Source organism: Electrophorus electricus, chromosome 12 (assembly GCF_041902795.1).
Source record: "Electrophorus electricus isolate QZ-2024a chromosome 12, ASM4190279v1, whole genome shotgun sequence".
NCBI classification, from domain to species: domain Eukaryota; kingdom Metazoa; phylum Chordata; class Actinopteri; order Gymnotiformes; family Gymnotidae; genus Electrophorus; species Electrophorus electricus.
Genome location: NC_137508.1, coordinates 2,226,306 through 2,247,500, shown reverse-complemented (window position 1 = coordinate 2,247,500; position 21,195 = coordinate 2,226,306). Strand labels below are relative to the sequence as shown.

Below are 21,195 nucleotides of genomic sequence, written 5' to 3'. Positions count from 1 at the left end.
CCATTTACAGTTTATATCTTTTAATTAAAGACAAAACAAGGAAAAATCGTTCATGTGTCATGTATTATGTATTGTCCGTTGTCATACAGTTTATACGCAAGACTAAAAATCGCATCGTTCTGGTGATAAATATTTCATCTCTTTACATTTGGCTCCTAAACGTTGCACCTTTTTCTTTTTTGAAATGAACATGTAACTTAGCAATACCATTTTTAATAAAAGAGTGATTTTTTTTTTTTTCCAAAGCTTTGACTTTTGTGTGTTATTAACGTTAACGTGCATATCGTTTTCCAGCTGAAATTCCTCACGCATCTTGCTTATGGTTCTGATCGAAACAGCCACTTTTGGTGAACCATGAAATGGTTTAAAGTAGTTTTCATATTTTAGGTAGGGCCACACTTCTCGTAATGATGTATTAAATGGTTAAACGTGAACTACAATTTTAATATTCTACATGATTAATTTGTGACCCAAGACGCCCACAATAAATAGTGGCGCATTTAGTTCACTGTCCATAACGGCCTTCTAAAAACGCTGTTTTTCAAAAACCGTTCAAATTGGCCGTAATTATGTAAACTATATCCTAACGACAATTTCTATATAAAACGACATTTTTTATATGAAAGGGCGATTTCTCACAAACGTCAATTACCAAAGCGGTACCGCTGGACTTCACGCGCAGGTATCAACGCCGTTTGATGCCCCGCCCATTTAAGCGTCGACCGGCGACCCTCTGACCGTTACAAAATTGGCTAGCTAAAAACCTAGCTAGTTAGTTGCAAACAAGACAAGACATTATTTAATGTCTTTTTCATTTGGCGAAGAAGGACTTGGCTACGGAGTAAAAGTTAATAGGTGGGCTGTTAGTAGACAATTTGATGATCTCACGTTAGCTAGCAACTGATTGAGCTATCAAATGAGCGCAGGCGCCACCTGTTTGTTGATTGATTGCTTGGCTTGTCTAGTTTAGCTGGCTAGCTAACGCTATGTCACTAATACTTATTCAGATTAAACTTCATTAAAGTCAAGCTTTGTGGAAAGTATACGTGATTTTCCAATTGTTGGGAATATGTTATTTAAACGCAACATGGCTTGCTACTTACCTGCTTAGTGACATGGTTCGTTTTCTGTTGTGTTGGAAAGTTTGCCTAGTGGTTTATTAATTTTAACAACGGGAACGCAAATACCATTCCTTGTTGCTGAGCTCGCATGTATTGTACGGTTTCGTGTGTAGGTAAATGGTGAAATTCATGATTACAGGACTAGATTGCCTGTCAGTGTAGGATAATTCGGCCTCCATGTCTATAAATGCATAACGAACTAGCTAGTTTAGTTGGCGTTAGCTGGTAATGTTCGCAAGTGGGTGTTTCTAATAATAGTTTCCGTTTAAGTCTATAAACTACTCCGATGGCTGAGTTTGGTAAATCTTTAATTATAATTTAACTGTGTTTTTGTCTGACAGGTAAAGAATTGTGTAGACCTATTGCGTTAATAGTTCGGTAAATATGGCATCTCTGACTTTATCATTACAGTAACCTTTTTTCTGTTTACGTTTCCACATCTAACTAATTGTTTTATGTGAAGTTCTCAAGATGTGGCGATACAGGCAGCCTGGCTTTGCCTTGCTCCTCCTTCGTGAACTACAGAAACAGCAGCATGGCAGCCTCCACTGTGACATACTGCTGCAGACAGAGGGTGAGGGAGAAGGCAGCGATGTAGTCCTGCCAGGCCTGTTCTGTGGTTACCGTTAAACTGCCTATATACTTTTCACTGAACCAAGTGGATTAAATTACATTTTAAACTTTTTTTTTTTTAAAGCATGCCATTCATGTGGAAAAGTAGGAACAGTTATAGAAGCCAGCATCAGTCTGCTTTTGTTTGTAATCTAACTTTTTAGATGATATATTTGGGGGGGGGGGGGGAAATATGTCTTTAATGAGGCTGTAGATAATGAATTTTACCTTGATTTGTGAATTACATGTAAATCTAAGGTGCGTTTTAGTGTTTCCTGTGTACTTTAGTCTGTTTCTGTGTGCTTTAAAGGGGTTGCTTAATGGTATATTGCAAAATTATTATACTCTTACTCTCCTAGGTGTGTCTGTTCCTGCACATGGCTGTGTGTTGTCTGCCCTGAGCCCAGTTTTTTCTAGAGCCCTAGCCAACTCTCCTTTGCTTCCAGCAGGGCAGAGCAGACTAGTCAAACTTCATGCAGTAGGGGCTAATGCCCTTCTGAAGTTAGTTGGGTTCATCTACTCTGGGGAAATGGCAGGAGAGGGTTTTGGTGAACAGGAGGAGGTGATTGATGTTGCCCACAGGCTTGGCTTCAGTAATCTGATAGATGGCAAGAAAAGACATATGACTGGGCATCAGGACAAAGCTGTGAGATGGAGGGAGATTGGTCTGCAGACAGAAATGGAAAAGCAAGCTCCAAGTCCACTGGTCTTGACAGAAGGGCAAAGGTTTATACATGCAGGGTCTCAGACTGATAGTCCTAAAGGTAATCTGACAGATGCTTGCTGTGTCTCAGAGCCTGTACTGTCTCTAGCCCAGCCTCCTGTGTTGGCTTCCATGTCTAGTGAGTACAGCACCATTTCTCCACTTGGTAATGCTGACTTGTTAAATGACACTGCTGCCGCCTCCCTCTCCAGCCTTAGTGAAACACCGGCTGGTGCTCACTCCAAATGCTGCCAAGAAATGGAAAAGAAAAAAGGCAAAAATCCTAAGATGCTAGACCAGTTGAGCAAAGAGAGTCTGAAATGCAAACAAATCAAGTTATTAAATATTAAGACTGAGTCAAAACTTCTGAATTCTGGGGTCTTGGAAGGAACAAAAGGAATTGGGGGTAAAGATTTCCGCAAGTTGATTAAGAAGCTTGGTTTCCAAAATAGCACTGCTTTTGAACAGTCAGAAGACACTCAGATTTCACTGAAGATTAAACTGAAGAGGAGAACCAGTGGGGCATTGTGGGAGATTGTTAGCATCCATGAGGAGAGCAGAGCAGATGAATCAAGCATGTGTGGATCTGCTGCTTCAGAGCGGTGTCATACTGGCCCAGGAATGATGCACAGTGACTGTGAGGTACCTGCTTTTCACAGGGTCAGTTGGATTCAGTAAATGATTTATACATGTTGGTAGCTAATTTGCATTGCCTCTAAATGTTCCTATATTGCACCTGCTGCTGATTCATGACGTGCTTTTTTTCTTGTCTTGGTAAGCTTGTACAGAACCAGCGGACCTGCCCTGGAGTTCAGGGGGGCCCCTCTCCAGCACTACTTGGGACTGTAACACTCACACCCCCTTCAGACCTGAATACCTCATCTCCTGCCACCCCTGCCAGGCCCCCTTCAGAAAAGTCTCATCTCCCTACCCATGATCCCGGGCTTCTTTCCTCCCCTTTACAAATGCAATCAGCATCACAAGGTCTGCCACAGGCCGAAGAGTCTGATGAGAATTTTGCAATGCTACTGGAGGATATGGTTATGATGGGTATAAACATCTTGCCCTCAGAGTCAACGGATGGAAACAGCATGCATCATTTAAACCAGCTATGTTCAAACCTGGATCCACAAATTGGGCTGTGTGAAGCTGCTCCATATAACTGTCTTTGTGTGTGTGGGGATAATATAGCGGCTAGGGGACGTGACTCTGGCAAGATAATCTCAGGTTCCTCTGGACAACAAGCAGCAGGTAAAAGAGAATGTTTGTGTTACTTTACAGAAAACTTTCCAGTTGTAAAGGCACCAAATTCTGGACCGCAGTTACACTGGTTTCAGCTGGAGCATTCCTCCTAAATTACAAAATGGAGTGCATTAAAGATTAAATGAAAAAAATATATAATTGCTAATTTCTTATTCTTTCAGTGAGAGTTTTAAGATCAAACATTTGCTAACTTTATTTTGTGACATGAAACAACGGTAATGCAGTGAATGGTAAAGTAGGTACTAAATATGATCCGTCAACACCAGGCTTTAAGAATGCATTCTTTGAGTAGTTGCATTCTCTCCCAAGTATCTCTTTTTTTTCCCCTCAGTGTGTACATTTCTTTCTCCAGCTCCTCTTTGAGTTGAATCAATGCACCTTTTGCTTTTTCCTGGGCTCAAAATATGGCATGTGTTCGGTATACATTCCTCAGTGTGACTGTATGGCTATTGATAAGTACCGCTGCTCTGTGTCCGCTCTGTTGGACCCAACAGAACTTGAATCGTTTTTTCATAGCTCAGCTGTGCTTATGCTTTCTCTTGTGCAGGTTCAGAGTGCACCGTCTTAGAGAGCCAGTCCGGATGCAGGACAGTTGAACTCAAGAATATGGCATCAGTGGCAAGTTATCCGGGATCATTTGTTACGTCTCCGTGTATTACACCGCAAAAAGACACTCATTCATCCTCTACATTTCTATGCACTGTATCAGAAAAAGTCCCAGCGTCCACCCTTCCTGCTTGTACTGCAGGTCTCCAGCTGCCACACCAAAATGTAGGTGAGGTGTTGGATAACTTTTTTTGGACTGCAGATAACCATGTTCAATTGATGAAAGAAGGTCTGAGTAATACCAGTGAAGGTCTTCATGGGAATGTACACACTTCAAAAGTGACCACAAGCAGAGCAGCGCACAATTCGTTAGACAGAGTAAACATAGTCACAGAAACCAACAGAGACTTGGCCAATTCAACACCAGTGAAAAATCCTCCTTACATAATGCATCAAGTATCATTTAAGCAAGCACAAGCCATTGTTGAAGCCCCAAATTCTGATGAGGCCGAGTTCAATGAGATGAGGCTCCCAAGATGTCTTTCACCCCTTGCATCAGAAAAGGAAGAGTCTAGCACTCTAAGACCATTGGAAATGTCTTCATGGCTGTCTGTATCATCTATTAACCCACAGCCATCATTGAAGATTTCTTCACCCCAGCCACAGGCATTTTCTGGTAAAACTGACCAAGTGAATCCATCGTGTACTCCTCTATATGTAAAGCAAAGTGGTTATGCTTCCTTGTCAAGTCATGACACTGTGCTAAGTAACAGCTCATGCAATTTCAGACCAAATAAGGGTTACCTTGAAGGGGCTACTAAGAGCAGATTAGGGCAGATAACTACGCAAAGCTGGAGCCATGAGAAGCCGACATCAGCAAGCTCAGAGGACAGGGAGACAGACAGACCAACAGATAAAGTATTGGGCCAGAGAATATCTACAAAAAGGTGCAGTGTTGAGGCAATGGCTAATGAGCAAGATAGGAAAAGAACCAAGAAGACTGCTTATAACTCAAATGTAGTACAAATGGTCAAGATAATGAAACCTTGGAGCGTGAACAAAGGAGCTGTTGCAAGCATTGATGCCACACAACAGACTCATAACACTTGCCCCAAGAAAATGGATTGGCTGAGGTCTGGCAAGTCACTCAAAAGAGTATCAACTGAAGGAAGATCCTTGGAAAACCAAGCACATTGCAAGACAACCCAACCTTTTAAGTGTGGAAAACAGAGTGAATCTAAAGAAGAGATGGATGAAAAAGAACCTACTCTTGTAGCAAAATGTGGGTGTGGGAGGCCCCCTAAAAAAGCCAATTGTGCTGCAGGCTTTGTGCAAAAATTGAGCAAAGTAAGGAAATTGAATGATTTGTATGCAGGTTTTGATTATTTCAGCTCTGCTGATGATTATAATTTGCAGTTCACACAGAGGGTCAAAACCGCTGAATCTGTACAGAATGAAGGACAAGTTGTACTAAAACATGGAAGACCCCATAAGAAAGGGAAACATGCTTTGGCCATTCCACAATCTGTAACAAAAATACAGGATGTAAATGGGTTGTCTAAAGGTTTTGCAAAAGGTAAGGTGAACAATGGGTGTGAAGACAGTACAGCACAAGAACCAGAGATGAATACTTCCTCATACTCTGTTGAGGAATTGAGCACTGATGTGAACACTGAGACAACCAAACAACCCATTAAGCATGCTAGTCAAGCTCAACGGCCAAGCATTGTTGATTGTATTTTCCACCATACCATTTATAGTAAAGGAAAAGACAATACACTTTTTCTGGCAATGGACCAGCATGCAAGGCCAAGTTTTCAGAATGCAGGCAATTTTGAGACAACTGAGAGGAAAAACTGCGCCGAGCCACCACCACCACTCACTGTAAAGAAATTCAGGGAGTTCATAGAACAAGGCCCGGTGCAGAGGAGAAAGTTGACCAGCATCAGTGGACAGGAAGAGAAAGATGCCACTGGAGAGAGTACAGCTGATAGAACGGTAGCAGTAGATGGTAAAGCAGAGCAGGTTGTAGACAGAAGTAAAAACAAAAAGGCAGATTCAGAAAGCAGCACCGTCAACAGTGAGGAGCTGAACATTTCATTCAAAAGCCAAAATGGATGTTTAATTGGTGGAAACTGTGAGACAAACACTGGTAAAATCCAAGCAGATAAAACAATGAATGTTAACTTTAATTCCATTCATTTATCCAGTCACAGCATTAATCTGAACACTGATCTTGGTTCAGAGCTGTATTCTGTTCCTTTTATAAACACGTTCGAAGTGAAAAATGGGTCTCGGAGTGAATCCAGTCAAATCACTGAATATCCTTTAAGATCTGAAGATATAACAAATACTGTAACATCAGTTGAGAACTCAAAAGTGTTAGCTGCTGAAAAAGATTTGAAAGGTGAGCAAATTTCAGAAAGCTTTTGTGAAATACTGACTTCAGAATGTAGTGAAACAGTAGAGGTGGCATCAGACAAGACTGGAGATTTTTATAATAAAGATAGTGAGAGCATTCAAATTGTTAAGCCAGATAGTTGGAATGAGAAAGTGGGAGAGCATACAGAAAAGGAAGCAGTTTATGACAAGGAAATAACTAAAAACAACGAACACGGTGCTGCAATAAGTGGTGGTGATCTGGAAGTGGTGGACGAGACTGCCCAGGTTACTACAGGTCATGGACATGGGGTAGCTCATACTGAATGGAGCAATGATGAGACGGGCATGGAGGGAAACCATTCTAGTTCAAAGATAACTGATGGACAGGCTCGTGCTGAGGAGAGGGAATTAAGCGGCCCACGGTTTCTAAAGACGCATGCTGAAGTCATTTCATCAGATGAAGGTAACTGAGTATATTTTACACTTTAAAGGCTAAGTAAAATGTTCAAATTAGGTTTGCCTAACCAGAAATACAGGTTTAGACATTGATATGAAATGATTATGGCAGCCCACATGATGCACATGACATTAGGAATGCCTGCTTTTTTTGGTGTGCCTAATGGACTTGACAAGTTGAGAATTTGGGACCACAGTTTTACTCAGAATTACATTTTGCCACATGTTAAATTCTAATTTCTCTCCATTGGGGTGTGTGTGTGAAAAATAATTACACTTAAATATATAATTTAATAACATAATACATAACTTTAAATAAATAATACACCTGTCCCGTTGAAGATGCGCTACTTAGTGAATGGCAGCACTGCAAAGCACAGCTGTGTACAACATGTAGTCTTATGACCAAGATAAAGTAAATGTACAATTTGCAGGAAGAGGATATTTTTTAATTTGATCAGGACTATGCTTTAATGTTTTTAAACTAAGGCTGGTGTTACAGTGAAACTTTTTATGCATATAGTTGCATATTGAGAACTGTATGCAACAATTCGGTTCAACTTGACAGTTAAACAGTTCAAAAACAGTTTCTGGCCAAATATTTCACTATTTAGCCAAATTAACATTTATTTTTATGCATCGTTGTTCTCCCCACATAAACTAATCTGACATTTATATTTGCTGCATTTGTATGCAATTTTCCAGCCTTCATTGCTGTTTTTCTTACACCTTTAGTAAAAAAAAATGTTCATTTTTAAACATACTTCATTGAGGAGCACACTTCCCTTTCTGTAATAATTTCTATCCTTTAGATCTCAAAGGAGCTTTTGCTTTGTGTAAAATGAGGGCGTGTCAACAAAGATAATATTGAATAATGTAGCTCCCAGCTGCATCAGGCTCAGAGTAAGTTCTGACACAAGCATCTGCTTAAACAGCTACTAACATTTAACTTTACAACTGATTATAGAAGCATTAGCTTTGGGAAATACATTTGTGTTGTCATGATAACTTGCAAAATGAGAAACTACTACCTTTCACAAAGTCAAGGTGTTTTTCATGTTCCAAGATATTGAGATGGATGCTGTGGATGAGTTTGAGTTGCAGGATCCTTTTTCATTATGCAACTTGTTAAATTTACTTTCATGAATGTTCACTGTCTAAAGCCAGCCTAAAAACACCTATTAGAAACACCAACCTTGTCCTTGTATAGTAAATAGCCATGAAAGATTTTCTGGTTTGTCTTTTAAAGCTTTAACACAGACACCAACAAGCACAAGCGTAGAAGATCTTTCCGTCCAGCTTGTAGAGGAGCCTGAGCAGGCTGCTCCAAGCAACCCCCCAGTGAATACAATGGATCCTTCATCAGTGTCTGCAGCTAGAGTGAAGTTTGAGTCAACAGAGAACTGGGACTGTGATGAAGATGAAGAGGTAGTTGTGGATGACGTATGGGGCTTTCCCAGTGTTCTGCCTCATTCATCGATTAGCCAACCCTTCACCACCATTCTGGATGAGGACACAGAGGATGACTTGGGAGAGGAGGAAGAGGTTGATGTGACTGGAGATGAGACAAATTGAACCTTGTTTGCTTTTGCAAGGCTGGGGTATCTGAGTCTTTTCCCCTTTGTACTAACACAATCAGAACCAGGGTGGGGGTTTTTTTTGTTTGTTTTTTTCTTTTTTTCTTTTAAGGTTTCCTGAGTTGTTACTGTCTGTTATACACACAAAAAGCACTTGTGTTAAATTATGAATATTTCATTGTCCTTTTGATTATGCATATTTGAGGACTTTTTTTAGATGTTGGAAAACCTTAGTTCGGGTGTTGGGTTTTGTATTCCGGAATCAGGAAGTACTGTTATTTTTCTTTTCTCTTTGCCATTAAGAAAAGCCAAACTTTGCTGTTAAAATAGTACTGACATAATAGGGAATGAATGCATATTTTACAAAATATACAATATGAATAGTCCAGTGCTTGATTTTCAGTATCTAGCTACCGACAGCAACCATAAAAGGAGAAGCTATGTTGACCCCGGAAGTAATATTTGGAAGCGGGGGCTACCACGTGTGTTCTGTTCACTGAAGGTTAATCGTTGCTGCCAGGGTTCGTTGTTAAACGGAACCCTTCTGTTTAAACTCTTCGTTGTGAGGTTTCTACGGGCTAGTTGAAAACGTTAAGTCGTCAGGATGGATCCGATGAAAGCACAGCAGCTGGCGGCGGAACTCGAAGTGGAGATGATGGCAGACATGTATAACCGGTAAGGTTATCAGCCAGCCAGCGTTACTAACTTGTTAACGGCAGGTTACCTCAAAGGTTAGGTAGCTAGCTAGATTCAGCGTTTAGGTACAATAGCTTTCATTAACATGGCAGTATTTTCTGCTCGGGGGGTTTGTATTTGGAAGATAAATGCACTGTTTGCCATCTTCTGCAAGTGATCATGCTAGCTAGGTAGGCTGGCTAGCTAACGTAAGATATCGGACACGGTTTGGGCAATATTTTTAAGTTTTGGTTTAATTAGTTGGAATGTCGTCATATGACACGTAACTAGATCGGTTGGTGGACTTTGGTTCAGGTAAGGTTAAACGATAGCTATTTTGTTTGTATTTCCTAGGAAATGCCACGTAGATGTCATGGCTAGTAACTAACGAGATGTTAACCTGGTAAGACGCTTAAGGCAATCAAACACAAACCTGTTAAAAGATTTGTGTATGTTTTAGTTATCTTGAAGGTCAGGCATGACAGAAAGGTCAGTCAGCTTCCACCTTCACCAAAACCACATTCCCAGTAATACAACAAAGTGGCAATCAAGGTAGCTTCTAGTCTTTCTAACTAACTCTTCCATCAATAATCGTAGTAGTCTAAAATACGGCAAAATACCTACTTCTGCAGTCCAGGGTATTGCCCTTGCATGCAACCAAGAGCTTATTAAACATGGTGCTATGGTTCATTATATGGAGTGGTAGAAACCAAAAATATGGAACATGAGAAGTTACTGGTTGTCCTTGAGTGATCATTTTCATTAATCATTAAAATTTATATATATATATATATATATATATATATATATATATATTTCTATATAGAAATGTGCTTGAGAGACGGGTGCACATTTTCAAATTTTTAAAGTCAGCTGTAGTTTTCATTTCTCTGTATTTTATAAGCTGTCTGACACAATCATGAGTCACAGAAGTTTCTCAGGTTCCCTTGTGTAGAGTATGTGCACAAAAAAATGGCTAACTTCACAACTCGGATACGTAATATGCTTGGATGCGGTGCCTTTTGATTGAATCTCTCAGTGGATGTTAGTAATGGAGTGGTCTTTACTAGTGTCTGTGACAGGACTGGGGTCTGTCTGGTATGATATTCATTTCATCTAGTACGTCAAGTAGCTTAAACCCAAGAAACGTGAGATTAATAGTGTATGTATAAAATGTTTATTTATCCCCTTCTTCCTTTCTCCTGCAGCATGACCAGCGCATGTCACAGGAAATGCGTGCCCCCTCACTACAAGGAAGCCGAACTTTCAAAAGGCGAGGCAGTGTGTCTGGACCGCTGTGTTGCCAAGTACCTCGACCTGCATGAGAGACTGGGGCGCAAGCTTACTGAACTCTCTGTACAGGATGAGGAGATGATGAGGAAGGCTGCTGCAGGGACTGGTTAAAGCCCATCCGGATATCCAGACAGCAGCTTATGGGCTGGCCAGGCCAGCTGTACTGAGAATTATGAGAAGACATTACACACTTGACCTCAGCCTTCATCTGTTGAATCTCTCTGAGATTTGCAGCAATGGTAGAACTTGATATATTTGAGTTATTGGTGGCCCAGTAATTTCTTACTGGAATCTAGTCTGTTGTAATTGGCAGGAGCAGTTGAGACTACATGATTGACTGACCTATTTAGTTTTAGGGGGTTTTTTTTGCCTTGAAGCCTGAGCGAATGTGAGCATGAGTGTATGTGAGGGCAGACCAAGTTCTGTATGGATGCTAAATGTTTTTTTTTTCCTGCATGTTGTCAACTGAACAGTCCACCCCTTTTTTTATATATATATATATATTCATATGTATGCGTGTGTGTGTATATTTGTTAATTCAATGTGACTACTGACACTGTAAAACGTTTTATTGTATTCATGCTATTTTGGGGGGAAAAAATTTGTTGCACAGCTTAATTAAATCTGCTAGAACTTATGCTTTTTTATGTCCACCTTTTATTATTTATTACCAAAAAGACCATATTCAGGACAACAATTAATAGTAGTATCTCTATTTAGAATTAGTATTACATTTAATAAATCTGGTAAAACACTACTCATTTGTCTTAACTTGTAAAACAATTGTATAGCATATCCTAACAGGTCTTTTTGGAAACTGTCTCGTTTAAAAATTACTTCAGGATTTTGTACCAGCTCTTATGCTTTTGAAATTGTATCTTCAGTGATTGCAACACATTGCAGCACAACTTAGTTTGAAGTACCTTTCAGTCATGCGCTTGTTTATTTTGGCATAAATGCCCTAAAGGCTGGTGAGGGCTTAGTTTGTGGGCCTAAATGCTCAGTGCTTAAGGTATTCAACTTGTAATTGCAAGGTTGCAAGTTCAAGTCCTACCACCAGCAGGTTGCCACTGTTGGGGCACCTGAGCAAGGCCTTTAACCTTCAATTGCTAAAGTTGTATTCAGACATAATTGCAAATCGTTTTGGATGAAAGCATCAGATAAATTATAAATGTAAATTATCCTCTTCTGGGTTTCATAATTCAGGGTAATAGCAAGGTTTTTTCCATTAGGAAACCCCTGGTGGTGTATCTGCTCAACGCGCCACCTAAAATTAATTTTATACAAGTTTGAATGCAGGTGCAATCCGACCATCGGAAACGGTACTGTATCTTTAAGATATCGCAAGAACTGGGAAGTGAAAGGGGCAACTTTCATTTCCTCTTGTCCGTTTTAGCTTGGTCTGTCGTTCTCCAATATAGACGAAAAGGAATGTAAGCCTGTTAAGAGCAGGATCGTTTCAACTCTGAAGAGAGAAATTTGATGCAGGAGCTATTCCGTTGTATGTCCGTTAACCTTTAGTGTTGATTACAACCTTACGGGACCCGAGTTTAGGTAGGTATGTTTGCAATATGTCATCAGTCTGTTTGCAAAGTGCAGGTACTTCGACATTAGAAATTATTGAGACATGGTGTGAATAAGGCTAAATTAGTCATTAGAAAATAAACCTAAAAAGACATCCGAATTGACATGCGTTGCCTGATGTTACTCGTATCATATTTCTGAAATATCCGAATAATGCTTTTACTCAGTTTATTAGTGGCTTCTTTTGCATGTTACTCTGAAGTTCTTAGGATTTTTGAAGGAATCCTAAAGTGTCATATGTGTTATTATAAGCCTATTACCCGCTTAGTTAATCTGCGGTCGTATTTAGGTTAATGTACATCTATGATCTGCTTCGCTGTTACTTCCCACTTTTGAATGGATTTCCATTTCTATGGTTTGGTTAGACGTTCTACCGTGTGACCACCAGATGGCAGCAGTTAATACAGAAGACAACGTGTACTGCGAGGCTGTATTGCATGGTGTGCCCCCTGCTGACGACGATGATGATCTGCAGCCACGATGTCAGGAAGGCAACATACAGGGACAGGTAGAAGTGAAGAGAAGAGAGCGTTTTTTACGAATAGTCTTAAAACGGATAGTCTATAATGTAATTTTAGATTGCGCATAAGCACCAGAAGGTATGGTGAGCCACTTGCGTTTGTGGGAATTAATGCTGTGCCTGTTTTCAGTTTTCTTGGTTGTGCAAGATAACAGTATAGTGCCAGTTTCCTTTAACCCACCCATGAAATTCAACCACGGAACCTTTCATCAGTCAATTAATTCTTCTTTTTCTGTCAGGAAGATGAGTTTCTGGGGCCACACCCAGACTATGATGAGGAAGAGGAGGAGAGGAAGTATTACAGGCGGAAAAGGCTGGGTGTGGTTAAGAACGTGGTGGGGGCCAGCTGTGGGGGCATGATCCTCTACAGTGTTTACATGGGTATGTTTCCTCTTTACTGCTGCAGATGACCATGAACCACTTTAGCTAATAAGCACATCGAAAATTCCTAAATGTCTGTATCGTTTTTTTTGTGTGTGTGTGTCTCAATGAGGAAAAAAAAAGGTTATTAAATATGCAAGTACATTTGTTCAAAATAACAAAAATAACAGAAATAACAAAAACAACAGACCAACACTTTACACGTGCAGCAAGATTAGGAGCATGCCACATGCCTGGTACCGTACACTGTGCAGTAGCATTTGTGGCATTGACGTGCTGTGTTTTGCAGGCCTGCTGCAGATGCAGTTAATTCTGCACTACGACGAGACGTACAGAGAGGTGAAATATGGCAGTCTGGGCCTGGAGGACATTGACAACAAGATGCTGATGGGCATTAATGTCACTCCTGTCGTGGGCTTGCTCTACACACCTGTGCTCATCCGGTAAGCGAAGCCGTTCCACTTCTTTCTCTCGCTCTGAAATGATTCTGCCTCTCTCTTCAGTCAGTTTGCATCTGTTCCCCTCCCTCTACTTTTGTCACCTACCTTGTACAGTTGAAAATGTGATAAATGTATGCCGCTTTAATCTGATTAGCATTTGTCACCTGTTTAATATTCATTATATTATTTTATTTTTTGATCTTTCTTACATACTTTTCATCAAATAATAAAATGTAATTTTTTTACTCAGTTAAAAACAGGTGGATTAGAAATGCCGTTATTGATTACAGTTATATTTTGTTTATGTCTGTCTCCCTTCTTGTTTCATCACACATTGAATCTACTGCATTTCTCTGTTTTCTTTCCTCCTGACCCTAAAAGCCATGCTGTCACTATTGAATACTCACTGGTCTGTGTGTGTGTGTGTGTGTGTGTGTGTGCGCGCACTCCCACACGTGTGTACCTGTGTGACTCTCCCAGGTTCCTGGGCACCAAATGGATGATGTTCCTCGCCTCTGGAATTTATGCTCTCTTTGTCTCCACCAATTACTGGGAGCGGTATTATACGCTGGTGCCATCAGCTGTTGCCATAGGGGTTGCCATAGTCCCTCTATGGGCCTCTCTTGGGAACTACATTACCAGGTGGAGAAACTGTTTTTTTATTAGTGGGGAAATTGCTTTCATGGTTCAATAAATAATTTACTTCCATATGCTTCCAAAGGGTAGTTCCTCTTGTGGGTGTGTACACCCAGCAATGCTCCCAGAGAAACATCCACCCACAGAGTTTAGTTCCACCCTTCACCGGACACACCATGCTGTGTTAGGTGTTTCTCTCCTCTTAACAGAGCCCTACAGTAATGTGAAACTACCAGTGGTGTTCAATCCTGTCCTCAGACACACCTCCAGGACACCTGTCTCACCTAAGATCATTTCTTACAGCTTTTATAGCTGAATCACATGGCAAAGATGTGGACTACATGGTGGTCACTGAGTGTGTGTGTGTGTGTGTGTGTGTGTGTGTGTGTGTGTGTGTGTGTGTGTGTGTGTGCGTGCGTGCTATGATGTCGAACACTGCAGGATGGCCCAGCAGTATTACGAGTATGTAAACTATAAGGAAGAGCATGTGCAGGAGCAGAAGAAGGTGCCAAAGGGTGCATGCCATCATTATGTCATCATCTTCCAGTCGGTTTTCTACATCTGCTTCCATGTGAGAAAGCTTGGCCAGTACCTGCTCAGTGTATCCTGGGGGGAGACACAACAGAATTTGTTCATATTCATAGATGTTGAGAATGGTTTTGTGCTTGGATTGTGTTGGGGTTTGTGTATGGTGCACACACATACAGGTGCAGCCCTGTTGTTCCATTACTCTGCTGTTTATGCCAGTGTTTCTCTCTGTGTGTTTCTGTCTTTTTAGCTGAGTTTCGTGTTTGCAGAGTTCCCCATGGTCCTCTTCCTCAATAACTATTTGAGTGACTACAATCACACTCTGTACAATGTCAAGCAATGTGGTAAGCTCAGCTATTCTGCTTCCTCTTTCCAGCTCTCTATTGCTGTACCCTCCAGCCTACACCTGGTGGTCATTGTTCAGTCACGAAGATTCACCCCACTCTCTCCTCCCTCCCTTTCTCTCTCTCTTCTCTCTCTCTCTCTCTCTCTCTCTCTCTCTCTCTCTCCCTCTCTCTCTCTCTCTCCCTCTCCCTCTCTCTCTCTCTCTCTCTCTCTCTGTTTATCTCCCTCTCTCTCTCTCTCTCTCTCTCTCCCTCCCTCCCTCCCTCCCTCCCTCTCTCTCTCTCTCTCTCTCCCTCCCTCCCTCTCTCTCTCTCTCCCTCCCTCCCTCCCTCCCTCCCTCCCTCTCTCTCTCTCCCTCCCTCCCTCTCTCTCTCTCTCCCTCCCTCTCTCTCTCTCTCTCTCTCTCTCTCTCCCTCCCTCCCTCCCTCCCTCTCTCTCTCTCTCTCTCTCTCTCTCTCTCTCTCTCTCTCTCTCCTCCCTCCCTCCCTCCCTCCCTCTCTCTCTCTCTCTCTCTCTCTCTCTCTCTCTCTCTCCTTAGGAGCAGATGGGAAGGGAGTGATAGAGGGTTTCAATAAGACCGTGCTGCATCAGTTGCCTCGCTCTATGCTCCTCATTGAGGTAGAGAGTGTTTTAATGGGAGCTGCCTTCATCGCCATGATCATAGTAAGATGAGCCTCTATTCATCTCTGATCATCTCAGCTAACACAAGAATGCCTCACATTCTGTTTTCTGAGTCCCTTTTCTCACAAAGCTCTGGTGTCGACTCCAAACACATTGCACTGTTTGTATTCACGAGGCCGAAGCTGTGAAGCAGCCAGGCGTGTCCTCACCTGAGCAGTGTGTGGCAGAGCGGGTTGTGTTAGTAACTAAGGGCCTCTCGCATAGTTCCTGGCCATGTGTGGTGCTGCGTACCGGCCCACGGAGGAGATCGACCTGCGTAGCATCGGCTGGGGCAACATCTTCCAGCTGCCCTTCAAGCACCTGCGTGACTACCGCCTGCGTCTGCTCTGCCCTTTCTTCATCTACTCCGGCTTTGAAGTGCTGTTCGCCGTCAAGGGTCTCATACTGGTGAGAAACGAGTGGAGCAGAGAACGGCCGCTTTTCATCACCACTGCCTCGTGGGTGCCTGAGCCGACGGCGGCAGTGGACTTTAATCACAAGAGTGTGAGAAGTCAGATTCTATAATAGCCTGTGCCGCGAGTAAATAAATAAATAACAAGTGTGAGGTCAGGCTTGTAGGCTAAATGAATTGTAGCCTTTTTACAGCACATAAAGCCACATTTTTATGTTTATAGTGATTTTGTTTATATGACCTGTGTGTTTCTATATGTGTTTATATATAATTAAAAAAATATTTTTAAAAATGTTAACACCTCATGATACGAATAGCAAATCTTGGCAGTTACATCTCCAGGGTAGTTACTGGTTCACTCTGTCTATGGAATCAAAAGTAACAAACCAGAGTCATTGAGAGTAACTTTACAATGAGAGCTGAAAACTCTCATGTCCTAATTCCTGAACTGCCTCTCTGTCCTCCTGTTGTCCTCCCTCTCTTCAGTCCTACGGCGTGTGTGCGCTAGGAATGGAGCATCTGTGGTTGCTGGTGATGGTCTATGGCTTGGCATCCTCGGCGTGTTCGGCACTCTCACTGGCCCTCCTGCTGCAGCGCTTGCCCCGACAAACCTTGCTCCTCGGTGGGGCAGTGGTCCACCTGGTGCTGCTCATGGTTCTCATGTGCTGGTCTTCTACCCCCAAGAAGCTTGATCAGCTGCCTCAGCTGTTGATTCTGGTGGCTCTCTGGGGTCTTGGCACTGCTCTGAACAAGACCAGCCTGAGCAGTGAGTGCGACCCCCATACACACACATGCCAAATAGTTCAGAGCTAAAAGCAATGTACTGTTGCCATCATCTACAGGTGTAAAAAAAATATAAATAAAATAAAGCAAAAATGAAATAAAAAAGCAAAAATGTAAATGTTAGCGTCATAACCGTTATTGCTTTATTTCTGTGAGGAACATATTCAGTACGTGTGCTCTGCTTCCTGAGCGATGGAGTGTAAATGTCCACAACTCTTGTATCCCTCTGTGCAGCTCTGCTCGGCATGCTCTATGAGGACAAAGAACGCTTGGACTTTGTCTACACCGTCTACCACTGGTGGCAGGCTATCGCTATTTTTATCGTCTACCTCTGGTCTAGCCTGCCTATGAGGGTAAAGCATTTTGTTTGTGTGCGTGCGTAGGTTTTTAAGCTTGAGGGGTGGCAGACTATATCTAGTTTCATGTGTTGTTAAACTGGAATGTTGGCAGTTTGGAGCAAGCCGTGACAGGTTTTGCACGAATTAGCGTCCATTGTGGGCCTTCCGCAGGGATTGTTGTTCGGGGAGTGGATAATGAGCAGTGTGTTTGGAACGTCATTTGTCCAGACAAGGGCCTATGTTGATTGATAGCATGCTCTTTAGATTTAGATGAAAAACCATGTCATTGTTTTTTTTCTATCAATAAACTTTTACTATTCAAAAATAATGAAAATATTGAAAAGACAATACATCGGAGACTATGATCTTTTTTGTTTTGTTTTATTCTCTCACTCCCTCTTTCTCCCAACTTTTTCTTCCACTTCAGGCCAAGCTTGCTATCTTAATGGTTACCCTGCTGGTTGCAGGCTTCTGTTATTGGCAGATGGAACATCGTCTAGTCAAGAAAATCCCTTTCAGATTGCCACGGATTCCCCGTCCACGACACAAAGTGAGTTAGCTGTCCACCTGTTTCTTAACACAAAGCTGTGGAGGTTTCTTTAATGAACATTCAAGAAACTACTAATGTTAGGCAAATGCAGAGTGTTAGAACCATCAGAACAGCAGGCCAAACTTTACTGCTTCACCTTCAGTGTACTAGCATGAACACGTTATCATAGCAAACTGAATTTTAATTGTTGCATGACAGTTTTAGTCATGTTTTTCAATTCTTGTTCTTCAGACTACTACTATAGCAGAGCTTCACCTTTCACTGACATAATCATCTGCCTGTGTCAATATCATCTCCTTCCACGTAGGTCAAAGGTTACCGGTACTTGGAGGAGGAAAACTCTGACGAATGCGAGTCAGACAAGAGCGATGTGGAGGATGAGGATGAAGAGGGCAGGCAGGCTGAGGAAGAGAGGGTGGAGGATGCCAGCTCCCAGGATTCTGATTCGCTAGGACCTGAGAGAGGCAGGGCAAGAGGGCGGCGGCGGAGGCAGGATGATACCGCCTACGAACAGGCAGGAGACCGAGAGGTATATGACTAGGCCATGTGACTGAACACTCTCTGCTGATTGGACAGGAGGATGGGCTGCCCTTGGATCCAAAATAGAGAACGGGTTCCCAGTGAATATATGTGTGTGTAAGTAAGTGAGAGAGAAGGAATAAATGAGTGAACGAATGAATAAAAAGGATTGAATGAGTGAATAAATGAACACATGAGTAGGTAAATGAATGGGTGAATAAATGAATGAGAGTGAATTAATGAATGAATTAAAAGTGAATGAATAAGTAAAGGATTTAAAGTAATTGTTTTGAGAGAATATTTTTGGGAGGAAAAAGGTGTGTACGTTTTTTTTTTTTTGTTTGTTTGTTTGTTTTTCATAATCTAGAAGAGAGAAAAACTACCATGACAGAAAAAGGAAGGTCTGCAAGTGTTTAAGTAAAATGAGAAGTGAAAAGAGGAAGCAGCTACTACCTTAAAAGGCCAGGTGGTCTGTTGCTATAGAAACAGACCACACTGAACTGTCGGTCAAGGTGATTCTGCAGGTTTTCATCTGCTTTTCACTTGGTTCCACTTTTACACTGTATGTCTTTTGCTTTCATACAGGTTGATTTTGAAGTCAATAGTTATATGGTTATTTCAGTTCAGAGTGGTGATTTTTTTTTCCTTTTATAACTTCCATGTTTTAAAACACATGGTGTTCAGACTTTTTTTAAATACACACATTTACAACTACACACTCACTCACACTTTTCATACTCAGAGATACGCACTCAATATAACCACGAAAGCAAATTTGAGGTAAATATGCGTTTCTTAGTCACCAACTATCTTCTGTTGCACACACTCATCTGTCCCATATAGCAGTTACACATCACAAAACGCCAGTACAGCGTACTTGGGGTGGACCGTCCAACTGGTCCACATTTTCCGTAGCGCATACACATCACTGCCCAGGCCGCAGCTCGGCCACTCCCAGCACTGGTAGAGCGACAGTTGGAGCTGTGAGTGCTTATGCTCCCTCTCATTAGGCCTGATGTCCCCCACTCACCTCTGCCTACCTGCACGCAGCCTCAGTGCCGCCCCCTGCTGATGGACTGGTTTGGAGCCCCAGTCTGTCCAGTGCCTGCATACTCTTCCACATGCCTCCCTCTGTGATGCACTGGTGCCCATGGTAGCCAGGGAACTCTCAGCACACAAAACTGGCATTTTAGCTGGACCCTGAGACAGGAAAGAGATGGATCAAGCAGGATTATGGAAACGTCGAAAGAGTATGTGAACAAAAATGAGTGGTGTGGCGTTTTCCCAGTAATGAATAGCTATAATAGGATGTTTGTATAATCGGATAATCAGATGTTTGTATAATAGGATGTTTGTATGTTTGTATAATCGGATGTTTGATTAACTGCATTTTTTTTAAATTTTCTTTTTTTGAAGAAATGAGTGCATATGTACTTGCCACTGTTTGGCTTTCCATATTGACAGTTTATGGTGTGCTGCTGCTTTCATCTGCTATACAGGGCCTTATTTACCAAAACTGTGTTAAGTCTCTAAGGTGTCATCTGTGAATTTCACAAACACTCTCATGTTCTGTATGCCTGCTCAAGTGTAGTGTGTGATCATAAATTATGATTAACATGCTATATTTAACTGTAATTTCTGCAAGTCTTGGAAGGAGGCATGAAATTTACATAATGATTTATGTTCAGTACATGAGTGTATGGAGCTATCTATGTCACAAAATTTAGGGTGACATAATTGTGTGTGTGTGTGTGTGTGTGTGTGTGTGTGTGTGTGTGTGTGTGTGTGTGTGTGTGTGTGTGTATATGTATGTACACGTGGTACACGTGTGTGAGTGAGACTTACGCACCACTCTGCACGTGCATGGAACCCACTTGTGTGTTACACCAACCCATGGCCTGCGGAGAAGAGTAGTCATCACACACCTCCACAATACAGACAAATAACAACTTCTGCTTCTTAAACATCTTCAGACGACTGGTCTCATGGGCCTGAGAAAAAAAGAGACAGTAACAAAGACAGAAAGATAAGCTTGTCTGTCTTAATAGAATTACAGTGAGGGCTTGAGTCTTTTAAATGCAACACTTAACAGTTACTGTTAACACTTAACAGAAACCAGTGTCACGCCATCACTCAGTTCCATTATAAAGGTCATGTGAAGCTTTAAAAACTCCTCAGTCCATTGATACATTTAAAGCACTTTCTTCTTTAAAAAAAAATAAGTGTGCGAGACTATATGTCACATCTTATTTATGTTAAGCTTTGTAAGCTATCACTTATGTAAATTATACACCTACAGCTTCACCTCCCCCAAGGACAGGAGTTGAGGAACAGTTCTTGTTCAAGCACAAATGCGCTCATGGCGCAGTGAATGGAGTGTGAATCCCTCATCCTTTCCACACAGTAACCCAGTCTGCCTCTGTCGGGGTTCCTCTCTGTCCTCCAGCGTTTAATTCCGGCCCTGGAAGTCACGGTCCTTGTGTCCCAGCTGGCTATTGAAAGATGGCAGAAAAACACTGGAGGATTCTCGGATACAGTGACTGCTTTTTTATGTTGTTATATGAAAGTGTTATCTGAGTGTTTGAGCACACTGTGTTCATTTTGTGTGTTATGACTTCCTGTAAGGCAAAGGTAAGGCACACAAAATACAACAGGAAACGCACCATGTATGGCCAGCCTAATTATACTGAAAGTGCAGTCAAGGTGGAGGTGATGCATGAACAGACACACACCCGAAGCAGAAAATACCTTCCTCTGGCCCCGAGCTACAAGCAGGGTTACTTGTCTTTCTATTGAGGTCCCTTTCTGTGGTCCCATGTTTTGTTATATTCTGCATGCTCCTGCTTTTCATCTTCAGCAGTAGTGAGGCCA

General features: G+C 41.8%; 4 protein-coding genes across 14 annotated transcripts in view; all 4 read left to right on the top strand.

Moving 5' to 3' along the window:
- Positions 1–48, top strand: part of ctnnd1 (catenin (cadherin-associated protein), delta 1) — a 21,901-nt gene extending 21,853 nt beyond the window's left edge. For all 8 annotated transcript variants that reach the window (XM_035531555.2, XM_035531549.2, XM_035531554.2 and 5 more), the window contains one exon: positions 1–48. This exon is cut by the window's left edge and continues 2,144 nt beyond it. The gene's annotated coding sequence lies outside the window, so the exon portion shown is untranslated.
- Positions 49–549: 501 nt separating this feature from the next.
- Positions 550–8,988, top strand: LOC145660132 (uncharacterized). 2 transcript variants are annotated; one of them, XM_081724161.1, is made up of 7 exons: positions 550–855; positions 1,463–1,499; positions 1,585–1,695; positions 2,093–3,096; positions 3,216–3,687; positions 4,247–7,090; positions 8,333–8,988. In XM_081724161.1, the coding sequence occupies exons 3-7, from the start codon at positions 1,593–1,595 to the stop codon at positions 8,656–8,658; spliced, it is 4,749 nt and encodes a 1,582-aa protein (XP_081580287.1). In that variant the 5' UTR covers positions 550–855; positions 1,463–1,499; positions 1,585–1,592; the 3' UTR covers positions 8,659–8,988. The 2 variants fall into 2 exon arrangements, with proteins under 2 accessions (XP_081580287.1, XP_081580286.1); XM_081724160.1 differs by having other exon boundaries at positions 550–1,695.
- A 140-nt stretch (positions 8,989–9,128) lies between these two features.
- Positions 9,129–11,265, top strand: timm10 (translocase of inner mitochondrial membrane 10 homolog (yeast)). Its single transcript, XM_027000508.3, has 2 exons — positions 9,129–9,335; positions 10,544–11,265. The coding sequence occupies exons 1-2, from the start codon at positions 9,265–9,267 to the stop codon at positions 10,737–10,739; spliced, it is 267 nt and encodes an 88-aa protein (XP_026856309.1). The 5' UTR covers positions 9,129–9,264; the 3' UTR covers positions 10,740–11,265.
- Positions 11,266–11,996: 731 nt separating this feature from the next.
- Positions 11,997–19,944, top strand: unc93b1 (unc-93 homolog B1, TLR signaling regulator). Of its 3 annotated transcripts, none has more exons than XM_027000479.3 (13): positions 11,997–12,182; positions 12,601–12,720; positions 12,972–13,113; positions 13,403–13,556; positions 14,034–14,195; positions 14,631–14,760; positions 14,968–15,061; positions 15,601–15,725; positions 15,948–16,130; positions 16,621–16,900; positions 17,152–17,270; positions 17,683–17,805; positions 18,113–19,944. In XM_027000479.3, exons 2-13 carry the CDS (start codon positions 12,601–12,603, stop codon positions 18,344–18,346), a joined length of 1,866 nt encoding a protein of 621 aa, XP_026856280.2. In that variant the 5' UTR covers positions 11,997–12,182; the 3' UTR covers positions 18,347–19,944. The 3 variants fall into 3 exon arrangements, with proteins under 3 accessions (XP_026856280.2, XP_026856279.2, XP_026856278.2); XM_027000478.3 differs by having other exon boundaries at positions 11,997–12,186; positions 12,578–12,720; XM_027000477.3 differs by having other exon boundaries at positions 11,998–12,182; positions 12,578–12,720.
- Positions 19,945–21,195: the final 1,251 nt, after the last annotated feature.